The following is a 22,204-nucleotide window of genomic DNA, read 5'->3' on the forward strand; positions in this document are numbered from 1 at the left end:
GTTACCCTGAGAGAGAGAGAGAGAGAGAGAGAGAGAGAGGAATCACCAAGAAAGAGAAGAAGAGTGATGATATCCAGCTCAGGACCCTGGGTGTGCCAAGCCCATGCTCACCAGATGTGAGCCCCTGGGGTTAATCTTGAACAGCCTTAGCACATTTATTGAAAAACCAAGGTTTGATAAAGGACGAGATTTTAAGGTTGAGTATGGAATAAAGGATTTCATTCCTACAAGGATAATTTCAGTGATACAATCTGAGGAAACAGTGACATCAGATTTGAAGTAGTAGTCCGACCAAGGAAAATAAATCTTGAAGTTCATCCTATTTTGCATTCTTGTAATGCCAAACAACACGAAGTTAATAATGCCACAAGAGAAAGGCTCCACTGGAGAAGAGACCATCATCAAGCTGTGATCTCAGGTGCCTAGAAGCCCACTCTCCTCAACCATGAAGTTAGAAAGGTTGCTTGTGAGAAAAAGATCAAGTGTGTTGGCTGCATGGTTAGTATTGCCTGGTATTCTGGTAGGTAAATGAACAATCGGTGCAAGCCATTAGTAATTCAGCTTCAGCATTGAGATGCTGAAGCATCTTGAACAGCTGGATCTGTGTGACTAGAAAGTAGAAGCCAACTGGAGTTGTGAACATCAAAAGACACCAAGGAAAATTATCTAATTTTAGGAAAAATGGACTGAAGAAAGTCAAGTTTCAAAGAGAAGTCAGAGTGTTCCAAGTGATTAGTGGAGTTGGAAGAACAATAGATGCACAGATAAATTTGATAGAAGGTGGTGGAAAGATTTTAAGCCAAAGAAGATCAAAAAGAGGAGATGACAAATTACTAAGTCTGTGACAGGGAATATCCGAACAGACATATGAACAAGTATCACTTTTGAAGCAAAAGGAATCATATAGCGAATAATTTAGAGAACTTAGATAAGCAATGGTTGAATCAACTGATCACTAGGATTCTATCAGAAAAGTACACAGGAATTGGCAGAATGAGAGTGGAAATGGACATTATTGAGATTAGAACTGAGATTTGTTATTGTTTGTTTGTTATTTGGTTTTTAGGAGCATTAGCAACTAACACTATATTGCTCCGGGATATGCGGTGGTCATTCCCTGACCTCTCCGCATTCCTCCGTATTTGGTGGTGAGGGGTTCAAACCCCAGTCTAATCAAGAAGCATGTGCTACGCACTGCTGCTCCTTCCCACCTGGCTACGGAGGCGCCTTGGAACTGAGATCACCAATATTTGTGAAATGAATGAGGAAGTGTTTGGGAGGTTAAGATTCTTTCACAGATAAGGTTTTCTATTAGTTTGACAATTTATTATGTTGTCAGTATTAAGAAAAGATGGGCTTCATCACTTTATGCTGTATGAAGAAATGAAATGTTTGGATATTGCGAGTGCATGGCAAGAATATACCCACTACTCAACATAACATGGCTTCGAGAATCCCCACGGATACTCGCCACTCGGCCTGCTCCCAGTCACCATCTGGCAGAGTATAAGCAGCAAGATTATACACTAGCTGATCCAGAAGCCTCCTAGAGAGTTACCATTTGGTCCAGTGCTGCTGTCTAAAGTGGTGCTGTCTAAATCTGGTGGCAACTTGAAAATGATATTAATTTTCATCTTTAAATGTCTAGTGAATTTAACTTTTGACATAAAGGGAGCTTAATGATTTGGTTGGGAATCTGGCCTGTCTAAAGGTTTCTTCCTTAAATTTCTTCTCAACATGGATGCCCATGTTGAGAAGAAATCACTGAGGGGACCCCTCAGTGATGCTGCTAGTCCTCCAGATTAACATCACTGGGATCCAGTGCCCACAGCCTAGGTTTTCAGTTAACACCACGAGAATCCAGCATGGTGTTAGCCCATTAGAATTTCCTTTGGAAACTCAGAAAGGGGGAATCTTGTGGTTTCGGGGGAACCCAGCTTCAACATACCACTTGGGCCCTCATACCATCAAATGGGTAGTCCTGGGATTGCCTTCCTGGGATCATTCAGCTAATGGGTTTGCCAACAAGGGTCATCCATGTCAATGCCATACCCCTTGCTGGTCAAGATGACTTAATCAGTAATTCAGATATATCAAATTTATTTACAATGCTCCTAGCATTAGCATACATGCAAGTTTACATGTATGTGTTCTTACACTTAGTTACCCTTACACAGCCCATGTATTCACTCATTCCATGATGTCCCACAGCAGGGCATGAAATCCCTGACCCCTTACTCTCCAGACTGCTGCTCATTCCAATATAAGCAGTGCAAGAATCACTTTCACCTCTGTCTGCAGCTACTGTTAGTCTATTAATCTGTGTATACTCCCAAGCTGGCAGTTTTCCTCTTAACACTGCCTCATTAGTATCAGCAAATATTCTTACACCCTTTCTATTTAAGTATATCCATCCCTGTTGAAGCAGTCTCTCCTGTTAACAAGCAGCCCACGCTGAGAAAAATTCTACCTCATGAGCCTTTCACAATCTCTCCAGGCCCCAATTGAATCGACAAGGTTTTCATCATATACTCCCTCCTATCATGATGTGAGGGCAGAATTGCAGACACTTTGCAATGTGTCTGCAATTCAAAACTTTTTTTAACACTGACCTGTACTCGTTAAGTAAATCTGCAGATCTCCTACTCTTAATGTCATTAGTGCCAATATATACAACAATATCACCATGTGTGCCTTTAAAAGATGATATCTGCTTCACAACATTATCAACTTTTATCATACCCTGATCCTATTCCACCTATCCTCTTGCACAACATATTTCCCATTTTCCTGCCAATAGAGTCACTGACAATAATCACCTCCTTTGGGACCAGCACATTCACTTTGGGATTGCTGCTGTGTTGCCTGGTGCACAAGTGTGAGCTCAGGCACTGAGTTGGGCAGCTGAGAGCTTGATGGGGGTAGCCTATTTTAATTCCTTCAAGGGCATCTACCCCACTCTTACTTTTCACTGAGCTGGCATCTAACACCCATCAGAACACTGAGCTGGCATCTAATTTCTTCACACACAACTTGCAAAACATTTTGCAAGTTGCACATTTTGTTAGGCTGTGATTCAAAGAAGAATAGCCCCACTTCAGTTCTCCCCCAACGCCACAGTGTTCCTGCTACTTTGCACCTGTTGCTTTGCTGCTCCAGTTTGGGACATGATTTCCATTTAAATATAATTTAATTGATCAACAATGTAAATTATTAAAATCAATCAATTAACTGACAATTCTATACTAAGCTAATAGATTCCTAAATAAAGTGATATGTATTATGCTATACCCTTACAACTGCAGTTTTAAATTATCCTTAGTAAAATGTAAAATTTATTAGCTAAAAAAAAAAAAAAGTCTAACAAGTGATTAGAACCTTCGAGCTACTTATTTATCACTATTAGTCCCTACTATTCCATTGAACTATTAGTTATGTGTTACAATATTTGTGCCAAAATAGCAATAAATAGGGTACAAATAATAAGTCGTAATTTACAAAATCACTAGCTAAATTTAAAATTAAGCTAACAAATGTGCCCAAAACTATTAAACTATTTGTCAAACACAATTTCATATGTTAATTAAGCAACAATATGGTAGAAATTTCCAAATACCTTATCCATTCCCACAAGCTAAAATTCTTCGACCTCATACCAGTAACCATGCAGCTGGTCAGCTGCATCGTTACTGGTGTGTTACTGGCACCCATACATGGTTACATGGGCACCCATACACCATGTATGGGTGCCCATGTTGAGAAGAAACTCAAAGAAGAATCCTTTAGACAGGCCACATTCTCTACCAAATCATTAAGCTCCCTTTGTCTCAAAAGTTAAGAATCACTAGACATTTAAAGCCGAAAATTAATATCATTTTCTAGTTGCCACCAGAGATCAGTGAGTTCAAACACTTGCACTACTCTGTGTTTCAACATGTGACTTTCAACATTTAAAATAAAGAAAATGTGATATGATTTCAATGACAATGATTAATTTATGTAAAAGTAAATTTGACATGATATGAAAAATCTGTGCATGATGGCAAAAACCAGATACCACTTTCAGAATCAGCATGCAGTAATTGCTATACAAAGGGTACTAGGAAAGTTTTGCAATACAGCTTTGTTTGTTTAATTTTTTCAAAGTAATTTCCTCTACATTCAATACACCTCTCCATCCTCCGAAACCAATCTTTAAACCAGTTCTGCCAAGTTTCACTAGGGAGTAAAGCACACTCGTTGTACCAAGCCCGTAGAAGGTCCTCATCACTGGAAAACCGCCTCCCTTTTAGCTTCATTTTCACATGCGGGAACAGTGGAAAGTCGCAGGGAGCAAGGTCTGGACTGTAGGGAGGGTGCTCGAGAAGTTTCAGTCCTGTCGTGGTCAAATATTCGGTGCAGGCTTTGGCGCAGTGAGCTGGAGCATTATCGTGATGGAGGTACCAGGTGTCCATTCTTGACTTTGGCCGCAGGTTCTTCATAGATCCAATGACTTTAGGCAGGCATTTTTCAGTATACCACTTAGCTGTGACTGTCTTCTGTGTGTCCAAAACGACACGTTCCACAATTCCACTCGATTTGAAAAATACAGCTATCATTTTCTTCTTTACAGATCGGGATTTTCTGACAATTACGGGTGTGTCGTCATCATCAAAGACCCAAACTTTGTTTTGAGCCTTGGTCGGCAGATCGTAATAGTGCAGCCAAGTCTCGTCACCTGTCATGATGTTGTTCACATACCGAGATTGTCCCTTATCAAACTTTTTTAACATCTCCCGGCACCAAGTCACACGTCGTGTCATCTGCTCTTCAGTCAGTTGATGCGGCACCCAGGGAGAACAAAGTTTCTTCACGTGCAAATGATCTTGCAGAATCGAACAATTTGCTGGTGCATTTAGGCCCAAAGTATCCTCTATCTGTTGGTAGGTCACTCGCCTGTTTTCGTCAAGCATTTTCCTCACAGCAGTAACGTTTTCCTCCGTAACTGACGTTCGTGGCCTTCCCGGCCTCTCAGAATCCTCCAGAGTGAAATTTCCCCTTTGGAATTCTCTATACCACCTGAATATCGTTGTACGATGTGGACAATCATCATCTAGTGCAAGAGTCATTTCTTCTAAGCACTGGTCTATGGTTAAACCACGCACGAAATTATACCGCAAAACTGTCCTTATCTCATTTCGTGACCACGATGCCATTGCAAGCATTTTACACTCTCACTACTAATGAATAACTGAGCCCATCGACTTGGCGCGGCGGCTACTATGCACGTATGAACATGTCTCAACATGCAGCAACAAGCAGCTTCCTGTGATTCATTGTTGCGTCATATTGCAAAACTTTCCTAGTACCCTTTGTATAACAGGTAAAATATTTAAGATGACAAAAACGCTACAGGCATATATTATCTAAAAGGGTAGTTAAATTCTATATATATTAGGAAAGTGGTTATGTATTATGTTGGGGAGGGGATTTTGAAAATACAGACATGTACACAAGCATCATTGATGTGGCCTAATTTGCACTATGATTAATGAAACTGCAATCAGATTTCAAATAATTATATTGGTATTAGTACTGCCGAATGATGCAAAAAAGTAAGCTGATGCAGCACCAGCAAAAAAAGAAAACCCCTCCCACATCACAAATTATATGTTAATTTATTAAAATTTGATGTTTAGTATCCAGAATGTTTGAGGAAAATGAGATTTGATAAGATTGACTTGTTTTTAGCTCCCAAGAATTTAGTGAGTTTTGTTGAAATTTATGGGTTTCTTCATATATTTATGTTATAAAATTTTTTTTACCTTACAGTATTTATCACTTTAATTAGGTAGCTAAGTTTAGTATTAAAATCAAGCAAATATTTCTGAAGTTATACTTATTGTATAAGTATCTTACTCCCAGGGGCACATCTGGTGAGTATGGGCTTGGCACACCCAGGGTCCTGAACTGGATATCATCAATCTTCTCTTCTTGGTAATTCCCTTCTACTTTTGTCTGACACACACACACACACACTCTCTCTCTCTCTCTCTCTCTCTCTCTCTCTCTCTCTCTCTCTCTCTCTCTCTCTCTCTCTCACACACACAGAGAAACTCGGGAATTTTTCTGGCTGGGGCAGCATAAGCCTCAAGCTTCCTTGCACCATATAATAATAATAATCTGTTTCTAGTACTATTTTTTGGTGCCAAAACCCAGCATCATAGGTAAGAATTTCTTTATAGAATTATAAATTGTATATTTAACTAAATAAAAATAGTACTGTAAATAATACTGTAATTATTTTACAGATTGGCATAAACTAGTACGCTTAAACTTCTCTACATTAGTAGTACTGTGAACTATTTAAATTACAGTTAGCGTTAGACAATCAGCACAACTACATTGTATTGCAGTATTTTAATATACTGTATTCTACTGTACGGTAGTAGTGTATAGTATAATTTCTTGGAAGAGTTTTAATTGGAAATTTTACTGTAATTAAGGTGAAAACTAGATTTAGCAAGAATACTATGACTGTTTTCATGACTGATTGGGAAACTACTACAGGCAATTGTCTTGTTTATTGTACCAAGTGTGGTATTCATTTAAAACTATCTCTAGATCACAATAGCGTCAGTTGATTCCTCCGTGTGTCCTGGGTGCAAGGACAGCAAATTGGAAACTCAGAAATCTGCTGGATGAAGGTGACCTTCTGAAGAAGTTAGCAGTTAATGTCCCCTGAAGAAATTAAATCTTGTGAGTCATAAGACACCCTGATTTCCAACTCAGTGCTGCAGACAGGGCCAGATTTGAGAATAACCCCAGTAAGCCATGGCCTGGGGGCCCTTCACCACCATCATCAGCAGCCATTTTCAATCCACTGCAGGATGAAGGCCTCTCCAGCAACTTTCCAGTTCCTTCTGTTTTGTGCAATGGCCATCCATTTACTACCCACAAACTCATGAATTTCATCTATCCATCTCTGCCGTTGTCTTACAGGTTTTCTTCTAGCTCCTCTTGGGTACCATTCTGTTATTTCTTAGTCCATCTGTCATCATGTCTTTGAGCTATGTGTCCTGCCCAAGACCATTTTAGTTCTTTAGTTTTGATAAGAATGTCCTTTACTTGAGTTTGCTGCCTAATCCATGTGTTTCTCTTCTTATCTAACAGTCTGATTCCCAATATAATTCATTCCATTCTTCGCTGTGTAGTTCTCAGCTTCTCTTCCATTCTTTTGGTGAGTGCCCGAGTTTCACTTCCATAAGTCATGGTGGGGAGTATACATTGGTTCATTATTTTACATTTCAGACAAACTGGGATATTGCTCTTCAGTATGTGATTATATTTCCTGATTGCTATCCATCCAAAATTTATCCTTCTCTTGACTTCAAGCCATTTATCATTATTACAGCTAATAACATGTCCCAGATAAGTATATGACTCCACCTTTTCAATTATTGCTCCAATAATCATTATGTCCCTTTCTGAGGCATTCTTGTTCATCATTACTTTTGTTTTATTCATCTTTAGTCCAAAATCCTTACTAACTGTGCATAATTGATTAAGATTTTCCTCTAATTTTTTGGCATCGTCGCTTATGACCACAATGTCATCTGCAAATCGTAAATGGTTTAGGTACTCTCCATTCACATTGAATCATTTCTGTGACCAGTCTAATTTTCTGAAAGCTTCCTCAAGGGAAGTAGTAAACAGCTTCAGCGATATTGTGTCTCCTTGTCAAACTCCTTTTTCAATTTTAAATTTGCTACTGTCTTTATCTAGTCTAATAAAAGAGGTAGCGTTCTCATATATTTTCTTCAAAGTCTTAATAATCAACAATGTTTCCAGTGCCCGAAACATTGCCTTATGCTGTATGGAGTCATATGCCTTTTCATAATGCACAAATGCCAGGCATAATGGTGTTTTATATTCATTTGCTTTCTCCATTAGCTGTGATATTACGTGAAGGTGATCCATAGTTGAGAATCCTGTCCTAAAGCCAGCTTGTTCTTTTGTTTGATTCTCATCAAGTAATCTTTCTAATCTGTTATTAATGACCCTTGTGAACAACTTGTAGATGTGGGATAACAAGCTAATTTCCAATATAATTTCCATAATATTGGAAATTTCCAATATAATTTCCATAATATTGGAAATTTCCAATATTATGGTCTATAATTTCCAATTTCTGATTTATCTCCTTTCTTATGCTGGAATGATTGCATTATTCCACTCTCCTTAGGCATCACACCTTTTCTAATGCATTTTGGGAAGAGCCTTGCCAGTTTTTGGGTTTAATATCTCTTTCTCCCAGTTTTAACAACTCTACAGTAACTTCATCTTCCCCCGAGGCTGTCTGATTCTTCATTTTGTTCAACGCGTGTTGTACCTCATCAGGAAGAATATCGGGTATGTCGTATGTGTTACTAATTTGCAATCCATCTTCCCCACTGCTGGCATAATTCCCTCGCTCCTTGTATAATTCTCTATAGTAGTCTTCTCCTATTTGAATTATGCCTTCTCTGCTATTTATAAGTACACCATCACTATTCTTCACTTTCAGTATCATTTTTCTTTCTGTATTACTGCTAATGGCTGCTGATTTAAGTCCTTTGTTTTCCCTTAATGCTTGTTCTACTTTTCTTGTGTTAAATCTTCTTATGTCCTCTCTGAGTCTCTTTCTAATGGTTTTGCGTAACTCAGTATACTCAATTTTCTCCTTGTCAGTGTTTATCTTGCTCTTCATTTGTCGCTTTCGGTTCATCATAACAAGTGTTTCTTGACTAATTTTTTTATTCTTTGGATTTATTTTTCTCTATAGGATTCTTGGACTTTATCACTTTCAGAAAGTTGTAATATTCCTCATCAATATCTTGGTCCTGAGCAGTCTGCAGAAGCTCAAACTTGTTCTTAAGTTCCAGTACTGCTTTTTCTCCTCTTCTGTTATCTCAAAGACCTTCGTAATATTAACTCGAGTCAGTTTTTTTCTTTCTTTTCCTACATCTGTATCAAGTGTGCATCTTACCATTCTGTGATCATTTCCAACATTTATCTTGTTCAGGATGGTAACATCATTCATGATATATCTTCTGTTAGTGAGGATGAAGTCGATTTCATTAGTTGTTAATCCATTTGGACTCTTCCATGTCCACTTTCTGTTCACCCTTTTCTTGAAAAAAGTGTTCATTACCGACAATCCTTGAGACTGCAAATTCCACAAGTCTTTCACCTCTTTCATTTCTTTTACCAATTCTAAAATTTCTTATACTTTCCCCTTTCTGTGCTGTTTTGTCTTTTCCCAACCTTAGCAGTGAAGTCCCCCATAATAATAGTGTATTGGGTTTTCTGCTCAACTAGAAGACTCTCAATTTCGGTGTACATTTCTTCAACCTCTTCATCATCATGGCTTGATGCTGGTGCATAAATCATTATAGCCTTTAGTTTGTACCTCTCAGAAATCTTGAGTATTAGTCTTGACACTCTTGGTGATGTACTTTTGAATTCCAAAATGTTGTTTTTTATATCTTTATGGACCAGAAAGCCAACTCTGACTTCACTCCTTTCACTGTTTCCATTGGTGTACAGCTGATTTCCACTTGATAAACTTATAAGTGATTCATTTCTTCTTCTTCTTGTTTCAGCCAAACCGATGATATTCCAATTCACATTTTCTAGTTCCTTTTCCAGCTCTAATATCCTGTCTTCACCGATGAGCGATCTTACATTGTAATAGGCCAAATTCAATTTCCATGAGTGGCAGCCTGGTTGTACCCAGAGATTCTTAGCACCCTCTACTTCCACTGTGATCCTCTCGCTGCCGTAAGAGGCAAAGTGAAAGCTGCTGGGGACTGAGGGCCATTTGTTTCGTCGTGCTGTCATATGCTGGAGGGTTTGGTCTTTTCCTCTTCATGCTGACCAGGCATCTTGAAGCGAACCACTCTACACGTTCGTTGCCACCTAAGTAACGTAACAGGGCTTACCGTCGAGAATGTGTGCAGGAGTGGATTTTAGGGAGGCAGGCCAACCGGACTTCTCCTAAATCTTCTGTAATAGAAAGATATTGGATCCATCAATGTTTTAGACTGAGTGTCTGATAACACACAGAATACCTGTTCCCCTGGGGACCTACAATTTCCTTTTACAAAGATAAAAATGTACAATTACATTATTTAAGCCTTTTCACACATTAAATTTAACTAGGCTGGAACCTTGCATGAAGGTGTGACTTTGGATGATCAACTGTTAGAAAAACTGGGAAGAGTATTAGTAATTACTAATGGAAAAAATGATGAAAGGATGCAAGCTTATATAGCATCAGTAAAAAAAAAAAAAAAAAAAATACTGCCCACATCATCTGTCTATTCCCTCTAATAATTTTATTTAAATTATCGACTTCCAGAGCACCAGATGGAAGTTTGTTCCAACAATATCAATTATTGGCTGATGGCAATTTTCTAAAGGCAACTTTCCATTTTAAAGCCATTCTTTTACAATTTAAATTTATGTTCCCTGAGCCATCCAAGAAAGAGTAAATATGACAAAAAAGAATTTAGCCTGATTAATGCATTTAAAGCCTCAAACAGTTCAATCAGATCTCCTCATAGGTGCCTAGTTTCCAGGTGCAGCAATCTGCATAATTGAAGTCTTCCTTGGTAAGAATATCCTTTTGTGCATCTAACAAAACTTGCTCTTCTCTTTATCCATTCCTACAGATCCATAACTTTCTTATAATGAGGCTTTCCACTCCTGCACCTATATATACCCAAATGTACTGTGTAATAAGTACAAGTAAAAAAGGATCAGAGTATTTCTAACATGGATCAAAGGCAGTGATACCATAGAAAAATTATCTCTTAAGGTAATAAAAGGTGATATTGTTATACACCTTTTTTTTTGAAAAATTTCCAGGATTGATTTCATAAAAAATCTTGAAACTATTTACAAAGGATTGTTACCTTTTATCTTTGAGATAGTCTCCCTATGCATCAGTGCGGTGTTGCCAATGTTGCTGGAGATTGTTGAAGCAACTTGGAAGCCATTTTCAGGACTATTGTTCATATCATGAACAATATTCCTGAAAATGACACAATTCAAAATGAAAATGTGATATTTTCAATCTTGAAAATGGCACATACAACCATTCCGTTACAGGTGTTTGAATATATGGGAAGATCTCATTGTATTAGCCTTTCAATTTAGCCATGGGAACAGAGGTTAAATTTAAGGAAAGATTGAACAAACTCTTAAAAGAAGCAAGAGAAGCTGATATTGGTTAAACTATTTTTCAGTTGATGCTACATAAGCTTGCTTCCTTTCATCATTCTTTCAATGATGAAAAAATCATTTTTTGAAATGTAACGTTTGAATTTGTGAGGATTAAAAATATTTTGGGATTTCACAAACACCTTCAGATTTTAGATGTTTCTAATTGGTATTGTTTGCTAGCAGCCTTCTTAATACATATTTAGAATTCTTAATTTCTTTCAAATATAAACAAATCCAAACACAAAGCAAATTTTATATATGTTTATATGCATAAAGAAATGTATTACATCTGCACAGTTTTATAAAATCTGTGTAAGAAAATGCAAAGAACTAAATAAAAATATGAGTATATTTACCTAGCCATCTCATTACAGAGGTAAACATTTGTAAATACTTGGTCTTCTGTACATTAAAGAATGTAAAAGGTCCCAAAAGGCACAAAAAAACTGTCTGGAAGTACAATACACAACACATTTCAGAACTAATAAAAGAATTTTAAGTTGGAACTTTCAGTGCTCAGTGATGATTACATTTAAATACCAAAATAACAAGAAGGCTACAACTGCTTCCTAAATAATATAAATGAATACTTTATGCTAATTTCCTGTAGGTTCACTTCTTGTAAAAATTTCTTACTGAGTGTAAGTTATATCATTGCAATAATTTAAAATCTTGTTGTGCCTTTAGCATTAGCAAGAAAGGTGTTGGGCCCATTATTGTTTTCTATATTTATTAATGACATAAAGATGAAGGTATATCAAATATCAAGGTTTAATGTCCAAGTTTGCAGACAATACGAAGGTTGGCAGGGTAGTTAATGGCAGTAATGACAGTATGCTACCGAAACAGGATCTATATAGATGAGCTGAGAAGTAACAGTTGAAGTTTAACATTTAAAAAAGGAAGGTACTTCATATGAACAGTAGCAATCCTAGGTTAACATACGGTGTGGCATCACACTTAGATTCAGGAAGAATGAAAGAGGTCTAGGGACAGTCAGATACGAAGTTCCCCGAGCAGTGCAGACAGGCTGCCAGTACAGATCATGGGTTTTTCTCAATGATATCTGCTCTTATGAGGAAAGGCTTCAGTTGTGCTAATTGCAGTGTCTGGAGAGTAGGTGCCTTCAAGGATATCTGAAAGTCTGAATGGATTGAGTAAACTCAGTCCATTCAGACTTCACACTACACACAAGGGAACATAAATTCAAATTGAGGAAGGAAGGATGGTTGCAGAAATTTGCTTTCAGCCAGCAGGTAGTTGATTGATGGAACAAATTCCCATCTGGTTTTCTAAAGATGAGCAGTTTGAATAAATTCAAGGAAGAACTAGACAGAGGGAATGGAAGGTTATATGGAAATTTTTTTTTTTTTTTTGGCTGATGTATAAGCTTGCTTTCTTGCATCATTTGCCACTACTAATACTAAGTGTCACAATCAGGGCTGTATAAGTCGGGAACAACTGAACTTGAAGGTTCAAGTGGTAGGAATGCATCACAGTCTATAATTTCTCCTTTAAACTCTGGGGGTTACTCTTAACTCCCAGGTTTCCAGGCAGTAGAAGTAACATCCAGGCCTACTATGTGAATAAGCAAAAATTCGAAATTAAGAGATAGTTAAGTTAGTTTAAGAATAAGCATAAGACAAAGAAAGGTAAAAATTTAATTATTACCTTTCTTTTTAATTTCAAAGTCTCAAAAAAGAAAATACAATTTTTGGCCTTTTGAGACTTTTCAAGACGTTGAAAAGAACATATTAAATACAGAAATAAAGAGCACTATAAATGTGACTGGATATCAGTTTTCTCTGAACACTTACTGTGTGATAGTAGATGGCTCTCTGACTTCTAACTTTTCCACTAATGCTGATTGTCTACAAGGATCAGTTCTTTCTCCCACATCTCTTCCTCTTGTATATTAATGACCTTCTTCCACTGATTAAAAATCATATCCACAGTTTTGTTGATGATAGCACATTGCATTTCACCTTCCAGTGTGATTCACCTTGCCCTGTACAGCCTCAACGTCTTGAAAATTTACCACCATTCCATAAATACTCATCTCCAGGTAATTCTTCAATGGGGAAAAGGAAGCTTAGTTAATTTCGATCATTGTAAAAGTTGGCCCTGTCTTATTTTTCACAAAAAGAGCATACTGCTTCTATGGCCATTTTTGATGGCATTTGCATTTCTAGACAAGATTACTTATCTATATTAGGGACCACCCCAACTTCTAATCATTAACAAATATTTATATGTCAAAAAAAAAAAACAACCCTGTTTTTTTTTTTTTTTTCCCCTCAGTATTACTTTTTCTTCTGAACAACTGCTCACTCTGTACAAATTTCAAATTTGCCCTATGAAGGAATATTATTCCCACATCTGGGGTTATCCTCAACCCTTCTCTCTAGCTTCTCGACTCCATTCTATAGAGGGCACAATCAGGATAATGATTCATTTCATACAAAGTTTCTTCATTTGCTGTGCCCTAAACATTCTTTCTGCACCGTTTTGAATAAGTATCTGTAATTCTCCCACACTTTTCAAATCCAATACCAACGTGCCATAGTGTTAGCAAATATTCACTGTCCAACACCAATCTCATAGAATCAAATTTAACCCCGGGGACTCACATCTGGTGAGTATGGGCTTGGCACACCCAGGGTCCTGAGCTGGATATCATCATTCTTCTCTTTCTTGGTGATTCCTTTCTACTTTTCTCTCTCTCTCTCTCTCTCTCTCAGGGTAACTTGGGAATTTTTTTTTCGCTGGTGCAGTATAAGCCTCAGGCTTCCTTGCACCATATGGCTAATAATAATAATAATAACTTTCCTCCTTCCTCATTTATCCCTTCTACTCCTGTTTTTTACAGAACAGCCATCCTTCAGTCATTTCCCAAAAATTATAATTTAATGTTAACAAGTAACCCCTTTTCTTCTTAGAACTTCAACCCATGCATGGCAGTACTATGGGTTCTAATACTTTTCATATTTGGAGCTTTCATAAAAAAAAAAAAAAAAAAAAAGTTCAATTAGCTAGTTGTCGTGTCTATATTCCACAGTAATCAGATGTGGTTATGATGGGGAAAAACTATGGCCAATCTCATGTGGGAATCAGTTGTGAAGACATCTGTGTAAATTGGTATGTACTTTGTAAATTAGAAACAGTTGATAAAACTGTTGAACAACTAAAGTGGGTATTATGCTTTTCCCTCCAATTCAGAAGACAAAGGTTACAACAATATGCATGAATATTCTATAGTGGCAACAAGTGCTTTATGATGACTCTGTTTGGTCAACAGTGCCAAGTGTAAAGAAAACAAATAAATACCTAGTGGTCTGCTGGTATTGCATGTCTCACACAAGTTTTCCCAGCACACAGTAAGCAATTCAAGATGGATGTTTTGGCATAAACTGAAGTTTTTGGACTGGATAAGAGTTTAAGGAGAGAAGCTTGGTGTGTGTGTGTGTGTGTGTGCGTGCGAGGGAGGACTGAGATCATTGTTTTGAGTCTGAGTCATTTGGGAGGTTGGTATGGGTCTCCTTTTCAAACTAGCATCCTTCACATTCTATACACCTTTTACAATGGTTCACTAGCTTCTGAAACACGTGTTGCAGCCCATTTTCTGAAAGGCATTGCGGGATAGCAGATGTGGCAAATTCAACTTCTTCATTTGTGTTAAAATTTTTTTTCCCTCTCAACTCCTTTTTGCCCAGAAATTGCATGGTATGTTCGTGTCAGACGGCACCTGGGATTTCTCCCATCTCCGCGAATGGTGCGAGGCCTGGGCTGTATAGAGGGTGGTCTAGTGGTTGACTACCAATTTTTGCTAAAGCTTGCATTGCTAGTTGTGCAACATGTGGCCTAGCGTTATCTTGAAGAAGAAACCATTCTTGATTAAGCAGTTCCGGTCTTTTTTTTGCAAATTGCTCCTTTGAGGTGAACCCACAGTGTGTTAGCATGATATTCTCCATCAGTTTGTTTCTCAGGAACCCAGTGCTGCAATATTATTCTGTGGGAGTCAAAAAACAAAATCAACATCAATTTTTTTGACGAACCAAAAACTCAAAATTTTTTTGCAGGCGGTGAATTATGGTGTTTCCATATGCTTGACTGCTGTTTGGACTTGGGATCAAAATGCTTAATCCAGGACTCGTCACATGTGATTATTTTATTCAAAAAGTCAGGCTCTTCTTCCACCTTGTCAATAAAGGCTGCGGTAAGATCATGCGGTACCCATCTTGGGCAAACACGTGACATGTTAAGGTGCATTTTTACAATTTTGTGATATCTTGTTACACCAACGTTCAGCTGAACTGTCACATCACATATCAATAAGCATATATTTTCTTTCAATAACGTTTCGGCTTCCTCAATGTTTACATCATTCACTGAGGTTGACAGACACCCACTTCTTTGTTCATTTCGTACGTTTTTGTTTCCCGACCTTAAAACGCTTCCACCATTTAAATAGGTTGATGTTACAATGCAGTTACTGCCAATATGCAATACCTTGCATTTGTCAATGTTAAAACTTCAATGCCATTTCTCAGCCTATCAACCTAATTTTCCTAGATCTTGTTGCAGTAGCTTAGCCTAATTATTGTTGTTGTTAACCATCTTGCCAATCTTTGTATTATGTGCAAACTTACACATCAGGCTTGATATACTTACTACCTTATCAATATTCTTCTTCTTCATTAGGAATTATCCATTAAGCAAAGAGTTTCCCTCGACCTAAAAAAAACACTTCTATTGTTTCTAATCTTTTTCGCCACAGTTGTCTATTTGTTGTATCTTCCTCTCTCAGTCCTCATCTTTCCATGCCTTTTCAGACTCCATCCATCCACACCTCCCTTGGTCTTCCTTCTTCCTGGTACCACCCAATTCATAATCACTTTTGGAAATCTATCCTTCTTCATTCTTCTGGTATGTCCATACCATCTCAGCTTTTTTGTTTCAATTACCTGGTTTATATCAGTTTTCACTTCCATTATTCATTGAATCTGTTCATTTCTTATTTTCTCCTGTCTCAATTTTCTTGCTGCTCTTCTCCAGTAGTCCATTTCTGTTGCAAGCAATTTCCCACTGTCGTCTTTTATTCATCGTCTATGTTTCTGTCCCCATAGAGCATAATGCTCTGTACTATTGTTTGGTAAATAAGTCTCTTTGTCTTACTGAGTATATTCCTACTCCAAAGGATTGCATTCAGCATACCTATCACTTTCTTTCCATTAATAATTCTCTTCTCAGATGATCAATCAGCTTAGATGATCAATCAGCATGTATTATCGATCCCAAGTATTTAAAGTTATTTACTGTTTTTAGTTTATATCTCTCTATCTCCAGAACTTCTTCTGTTTTCGATGTTAAGTATTCCATCTTATTATATTTTGCCTTTAATCCACATCCCAGAGCCAGCTCAAGAGTATATGGCGTCCCTTGGCCACACTGACTGATGGCATCCCCTCCTGTCAATTTTCATTTATTGCAGTGATTCATTTTACATTTTATTTACTTTTGGGGCTTTGTTTTTGGGAACAGGGGGAGCCTAAACCTTGGCACCCCCAGGTCAGTGCCTACTCGGCCTTACCCTAAAGTTCTCCCCCAATTTCCTGCACATATACTCTGCATTATCCATGTCTTGTGTTACCACCACCTGATCATCAGCAGATGGTAAGTTGAATATGTACACATTGCCACAACAGGTATACCCATATTTTTGCATTTACTGGACCATTCTCTTAGACATAGATGGATATAGATCTTAAAAAGAGTTGATGACATACAGCAGCCTTGCAGAAGACCCTTTGATGTAGTAAACTCTTGGGATAGTCTTTGCCCCATTTTGACTCTACAAACGTCATCCTTATACATGGTCTTAATGATATTTATCAGTGGTTCACAGATAGATACCTGCTTTTAAGCTTACCATAGCAGTTTTCTAGGCACATTGTCATATGCCTTCTCTAAATCTATAAAGGTCATCACGAAATCTTGACTTTCCTCATACTTTTTTTTTCCAAAAATTTGTCTTAGTGTGAATATATGGTCTCCACATGATCTGCTTGATGTAAAACCGCATTGTTCTTCTGATCCCTGGAATTCCTTTTCCAATCGACTTCTTATAATCCTCCCCATGGTTTTCTTAATGCAGTTTATAATGCAGATACCTCTATAATTTGAACAAGTTCTTCTGTCTCCTTTTTTAAACATTGAGATCATATACCCTAAAGTCATTTCCTTTGGTATTTTCTCTCCTCGAAATATACCATCTATTAGTTTTGTGATTAATGTAAATCACTTTTTTCCCTCCATATTTCACCAATTCTAAACTAATGACTCCTGGTCCAGGTGCTTTACCAAAAGAGGTGACACAGAACAGGAGTGAGTTCAGGACCACAGGTTTTGAGAACAATGGGAGAAATACCACCAGGACCTGGAGCTTTCTTAGCATCAGAATTGTTCAAAATTCTTCTGACGTCCTTTTGATGGAAGACAACAGGAAGCACTGAATGAACTGTATTGGGAATCATAGGAGGTGATTTACCAAGATCATCAGTATTCGAGTTGGAAGAAAAGTAGTATGCTAGCAGGTCAGCTTTATCTTTGGCTGAAGTGGCAAGAGAACCATCTGGTTTTGACAGAGTTGGGAATAGAGATGGGCAAAAGTTGTGGCCAATAACTTTGGAAAGAGATAAGAATGCTTAGCTACCATTTGGACAAGAAGCGAGTTTTCTACTCTTAGCGTGTTTGAAATCAAGTTTGGACTGATTTCTCCTTTACAACTGTTGCAAGCTTTGGTATTGGCAGAAAATGAACTTGGAGATTTGGATACAAGAAATGCAACGTTCTTAACTTAAACATCTCTAGCACATTTATTGGTTGTTGGTTGGTTGGTTGGTTGGTTATTTGGTTTTTATGAGTATTAGCAACTAAAGACATGTTGCTCCGTGAATATGTGGTGGTCATTTCCTGACCTTTCCGCATCCTCCGTATTTGGTGGTGACAGGCTCGAACCCCGGTCTAATCAAGAAGCGTGTGTTATGCACTGCTGCTCCTTCCCACCTGGATACGGAGGCACCCACATTTATTGGAAAACCAATCTTGCAGATGAGATATTAAGGTGGATTGTGGAATAAAGGATTTCATCCTTATAAGAATTATTTCTTACACCAACACGATCTGAGCAAATGTTGACATCAAAAGATTTGAAATGGTAACCAACCAAGGAAACGAAGAGAAGAAATCTTGCAGATCATTCCATTTTGCATTCTCATAATGCCAAAAAACACAAGGTTCAGAATGGCCATGAGAGAAAGGCTCCATTGGAGAAGAGACCATCACCAAGCTGTGATCTCAGGTGCCTAGAAGACTACTCACTTCAACCATGTACTTAAAGGGTTGCTTGTGAGAAAGAGATCAAGTGTGTTGGCTACATGGTTAGGATTGTCTGGTATTCTGGTAGATAAATGAACAAACTATGTGAGTCATTAGTAATTGCAAAAGCCTAAGCATCTTGACCAGCTGGGTCTGTGTGACCAGAAAACAAAAGGCAACTGGAGTTGTGAACATTAAAAACACAAAGGAAAATTACCCAATTTTATCAAAGTTGGACTGAAGAAAGTCAAGTTTCAAAGCGTTCCTGGTGATTATTGTAGTTGGGAGAACAATAGAGGCAAAGATAAATTTAGCATTAGCATTGGTAGAGGCACACGATGCAAGAAAGCAGGTTATGCAGCATCAGCCAAAAAAAAACCCCTTCCCATTTCATCCCTCCAGTCATTCCAAATTGCCCGTCCAGCTCAGCCTTAAATTTATTTAGGCTATTAGCTTCCACAACAAAAGATGGAAGCCTGTTCTACCAATCAACTACTTGCAGGCTAAAGGCAAATTTCCGCACATCTGTTCTACAACTATCGTTTCCTCAACTTGAAACTGTACCCCCCTCAGGTTCTTAGTCTGAGCAAGACGAAGAATCTCATCAACATTCAGCTTGCTCAACCAATTCAAGCCTTATACACATCAATCAGATCACCTCGCAGGTGCCTATTCTCCAGGTGCTGCAATTTGCAGAACTTATGCCTTTCTTGGTAAGAGCACCCCTTTGTTCCCCTCCCCAATCATGTTGCCCTTCTTTGTACTCGTTCTAGCAACTCTACATCCTTCCTAAATTGAGACCTCCAGACCTATAGACAGTACTCTAGGTGTGGCCTGACCATTGCTTTGTATAACAGGGTTATCACTTCCCTGTCCCTGCTAGAAAAATTCCTATATATCATTGATAAGACTCCATGACCTGCCCTGGCCGCCTGTCTACACTGCTCAGCAAACTTCATATTTGGCTGCACAATTACCCCCAGGTCTTTTTCACTTTCAACTTCCCTGAGTGTAGTACCACCCAGTTGATACATTTCTCTTTGGTCATTGTTACCCATATGCAGTACTTTGTATTTGTCAATGTTAAACTCTAGTTGCCACTTCTCAGCCCATTTTCCCAACTTATCTAGATCCACTTGGAGTAGCATACTGTCATTACTGCCATTAACAAACCTGCCAACCTTTGTATCTTCTGCAAACTTGGACATTAAACCTGATATACCTTCATCAATATCATTGATAAATATGCAAAACAACAATGGGCCCAACACCGAACCCTGGAGAACTCCACTAATAACATTTGTCCACAAAGAACAGTGTCCATTGATTACCACTTGCTGTTGTCTCCCACTCAACCATCCCTTTATCCATTGTAGCAGCTTACCCTTGATGCCATACCTCTCCAATTTGTACAGCAGTCTTCCATCTGCAACAGTATCAAAAGCTTTCCTGAAATCCAAGTATATGATATCAAAATTATTTTTGGCATTCAGCTCCATTGTGACCACATCATAGTAACCAATCAAATTGGTCAGACAAGACCTCCCTTTGACAAACCCATGCTGTGTCTTAACTATTACTGCAGTTTTGTCTAGATGATCCTACAATGCTTCTTTAACCAGTTATTCCATTATTTTCCCCAGATCACAAGTTAAACTAATAGGTCTGTAGTCTTGTGTTACCTTTTGAACCTCCTTTGTGAATTGTTGATACATTTGCACATCTGTGGTCCATGGGGACCTCCCCTGAGTCCAAGGAAGCTCTCATAATTATGGCTCAGGGTTTGCTCACTTCCTTTGCTGCCTCCTGTAATATAACTGGATAGATCCTGTCCACCCCAGGTGCTTTCCTTATGTTTAACTTCAACAATTTCTCCTCCACTTTGCTCTTAGTTATTACAAAATCACTTAGCTCCCTGTTAGCATTTGATAAACTTCTGGCACTCCCCTCATTGAATAACTCCTCATGTGTGAATGTAGATGCAAAATACTCATTCAGTTTATCAGCTACCTGAGCATGATCATCAATTATATAAGTAAAGAACTCCTTGCTGTTTTTCTTTGCATCCTTTGCCAAAGATTTCTCATAATCTGTCTTCGCCTGCCTAACCTCCTTTGTGACTTGATTACAGATTAGTTTATACCTGCCATAGGCTTCTGTGTTGCCTGATACTTTATATATATCCCATACATTCTTCTTCTCTGCCACTAGCCTCATTAATTCATCTCACATCCATTTAGGCCTGAACCTTGAACAGTATTTCTTAATTGGAATGAAAAGCCTAATAGCCTCCAAAATTAAGTCCCTGAAGGCTTCCCATTTGGAATTCACTGTTGGTAACATCATCAGTTGATCCCACTGTACAGAATTAAAACTGTCAAAGCAAAAGCCCTTCCCTTTAGCCTTGATGGTAGTTACATCTTTAAATAATTCCCACATCAATACATTGTGATTACTGTCGCCCAGTAGTTCCTTTATCTTCAGATTCTTAATGCATGAAGAATCACTACTGATAATCAGATCAAGAGTATTATTCCCTCTAGTTGCCTCTTGAACATGTTGCTGTAGAAAATAGTCATACAATAAATCCACAAAAGTCTTGCTAGTGTGCGAGTGACTAATCCACAAGTTCCAGTCAATATCTGGAAAGTTAAAATCTCCCATTATAAGACATTCCGATTTACTGGCCCACTCTATTTCTCTGCACAACTGCTCATTATACTCATCAGATTAATTAGGCCTATAACACACACACCTACTCTCATTTTTCCTTCCACAGTGCTATTTCACATCAAATAGACTCAACACTGCATTGTCCACCAACATCAATTGGATGCACTTCCTTAGATTTTATGTGTTTCTTAACTAACAGCATAACCCCTCCTCCCTTCCTATACACATTGTACTCCCCAAATTCCAACTCTTCACAAAATGTGGTAGAGAGAGATTTGACAATATGTGGTAGAGAGATTTTAAGCCAGAGAAGATCAAAAAGAGGAGATTCCAAATTCTATGAATTCTAAGTCAGGGAATATCAGAACAGACATATGCACATGTGTGATTACCTTTGAAGCGAAATGAATCATATAGTGAATAATTTGGACAACTTAGATGAGCAGTGATTGAATCAACCAATAACTATGATTCTAAAAGAAAAAGTACACAGGAGTTGGCAGACTGTAATTGGAAATGGATATCACCGATATTGGAACTGAGATCACGTATATTTGTGAAATGAACGAGGAAGTGTTTGGGAGGTTTAGATCTTTTCACATATTAGTTTCTTCTATTAGTTTGACAATTCATTGTGTATTCAGTAGTAAAAAAAAAGGTGGGGAGGCCATGCTGTATGAAGTAATAAAATTTTTGGATATGGCATGCACATGGCAAGAATATACCCAGTTCCTTGACATAACATGGCTTTGACAATACCGATATTGGAACTGAGATCACGTATATTTGTGAAATGAACGAGGAAGTGTTTGGGAGGTTTAGATCTTTTCACATATTAGTTTCTTCTATTAGTTTGACAATTCATTGTGTATTCAGTAGTAAAAAAAAGGTGGGGAGGCCATGCTGT

General features: G+C 38.0%; 1 protein-coding gene across 1 annotated transcript in view; it reads right to left on the bottom strand.

Moving 5' to 3' along the window:
* LOC150083106 (putative sodium-coupled neutral amino acid transporter 12) overlaps positions 1-22,204 on the bottom strand; it is a 290,752-nt gene that overhangs the window by 24,823 nt on the left and 243,725 nt on the right. Inside the window, exon 9 of the mRNA XM_090378390.1 lies at positions 11,604-11,697. Within this exon, the coding sequence (XP_090234516.1) occupies positions 11,604-11,697 (94 nt within the window). The remainder of the gene's footprint in view (positions 1-11,603; positions 11,698-22,204) is intronic.

This window comes from Mastigoproctus giganteus, chromosome 7 (genome assembly GCF_048544385.1).
Source record: "Mastigoproctus giganteus isolate SK-2022 chromosome 7, ASM4854438v1, whole genome shotgun sequence".
NCBI classification, from domain to species: Eukaryota; Metazoa; Arthropoda; class Arachnida; order Uropygi; family Thelyphonidae; genus Mastigoproctus; species Mastigoproctus giganteus.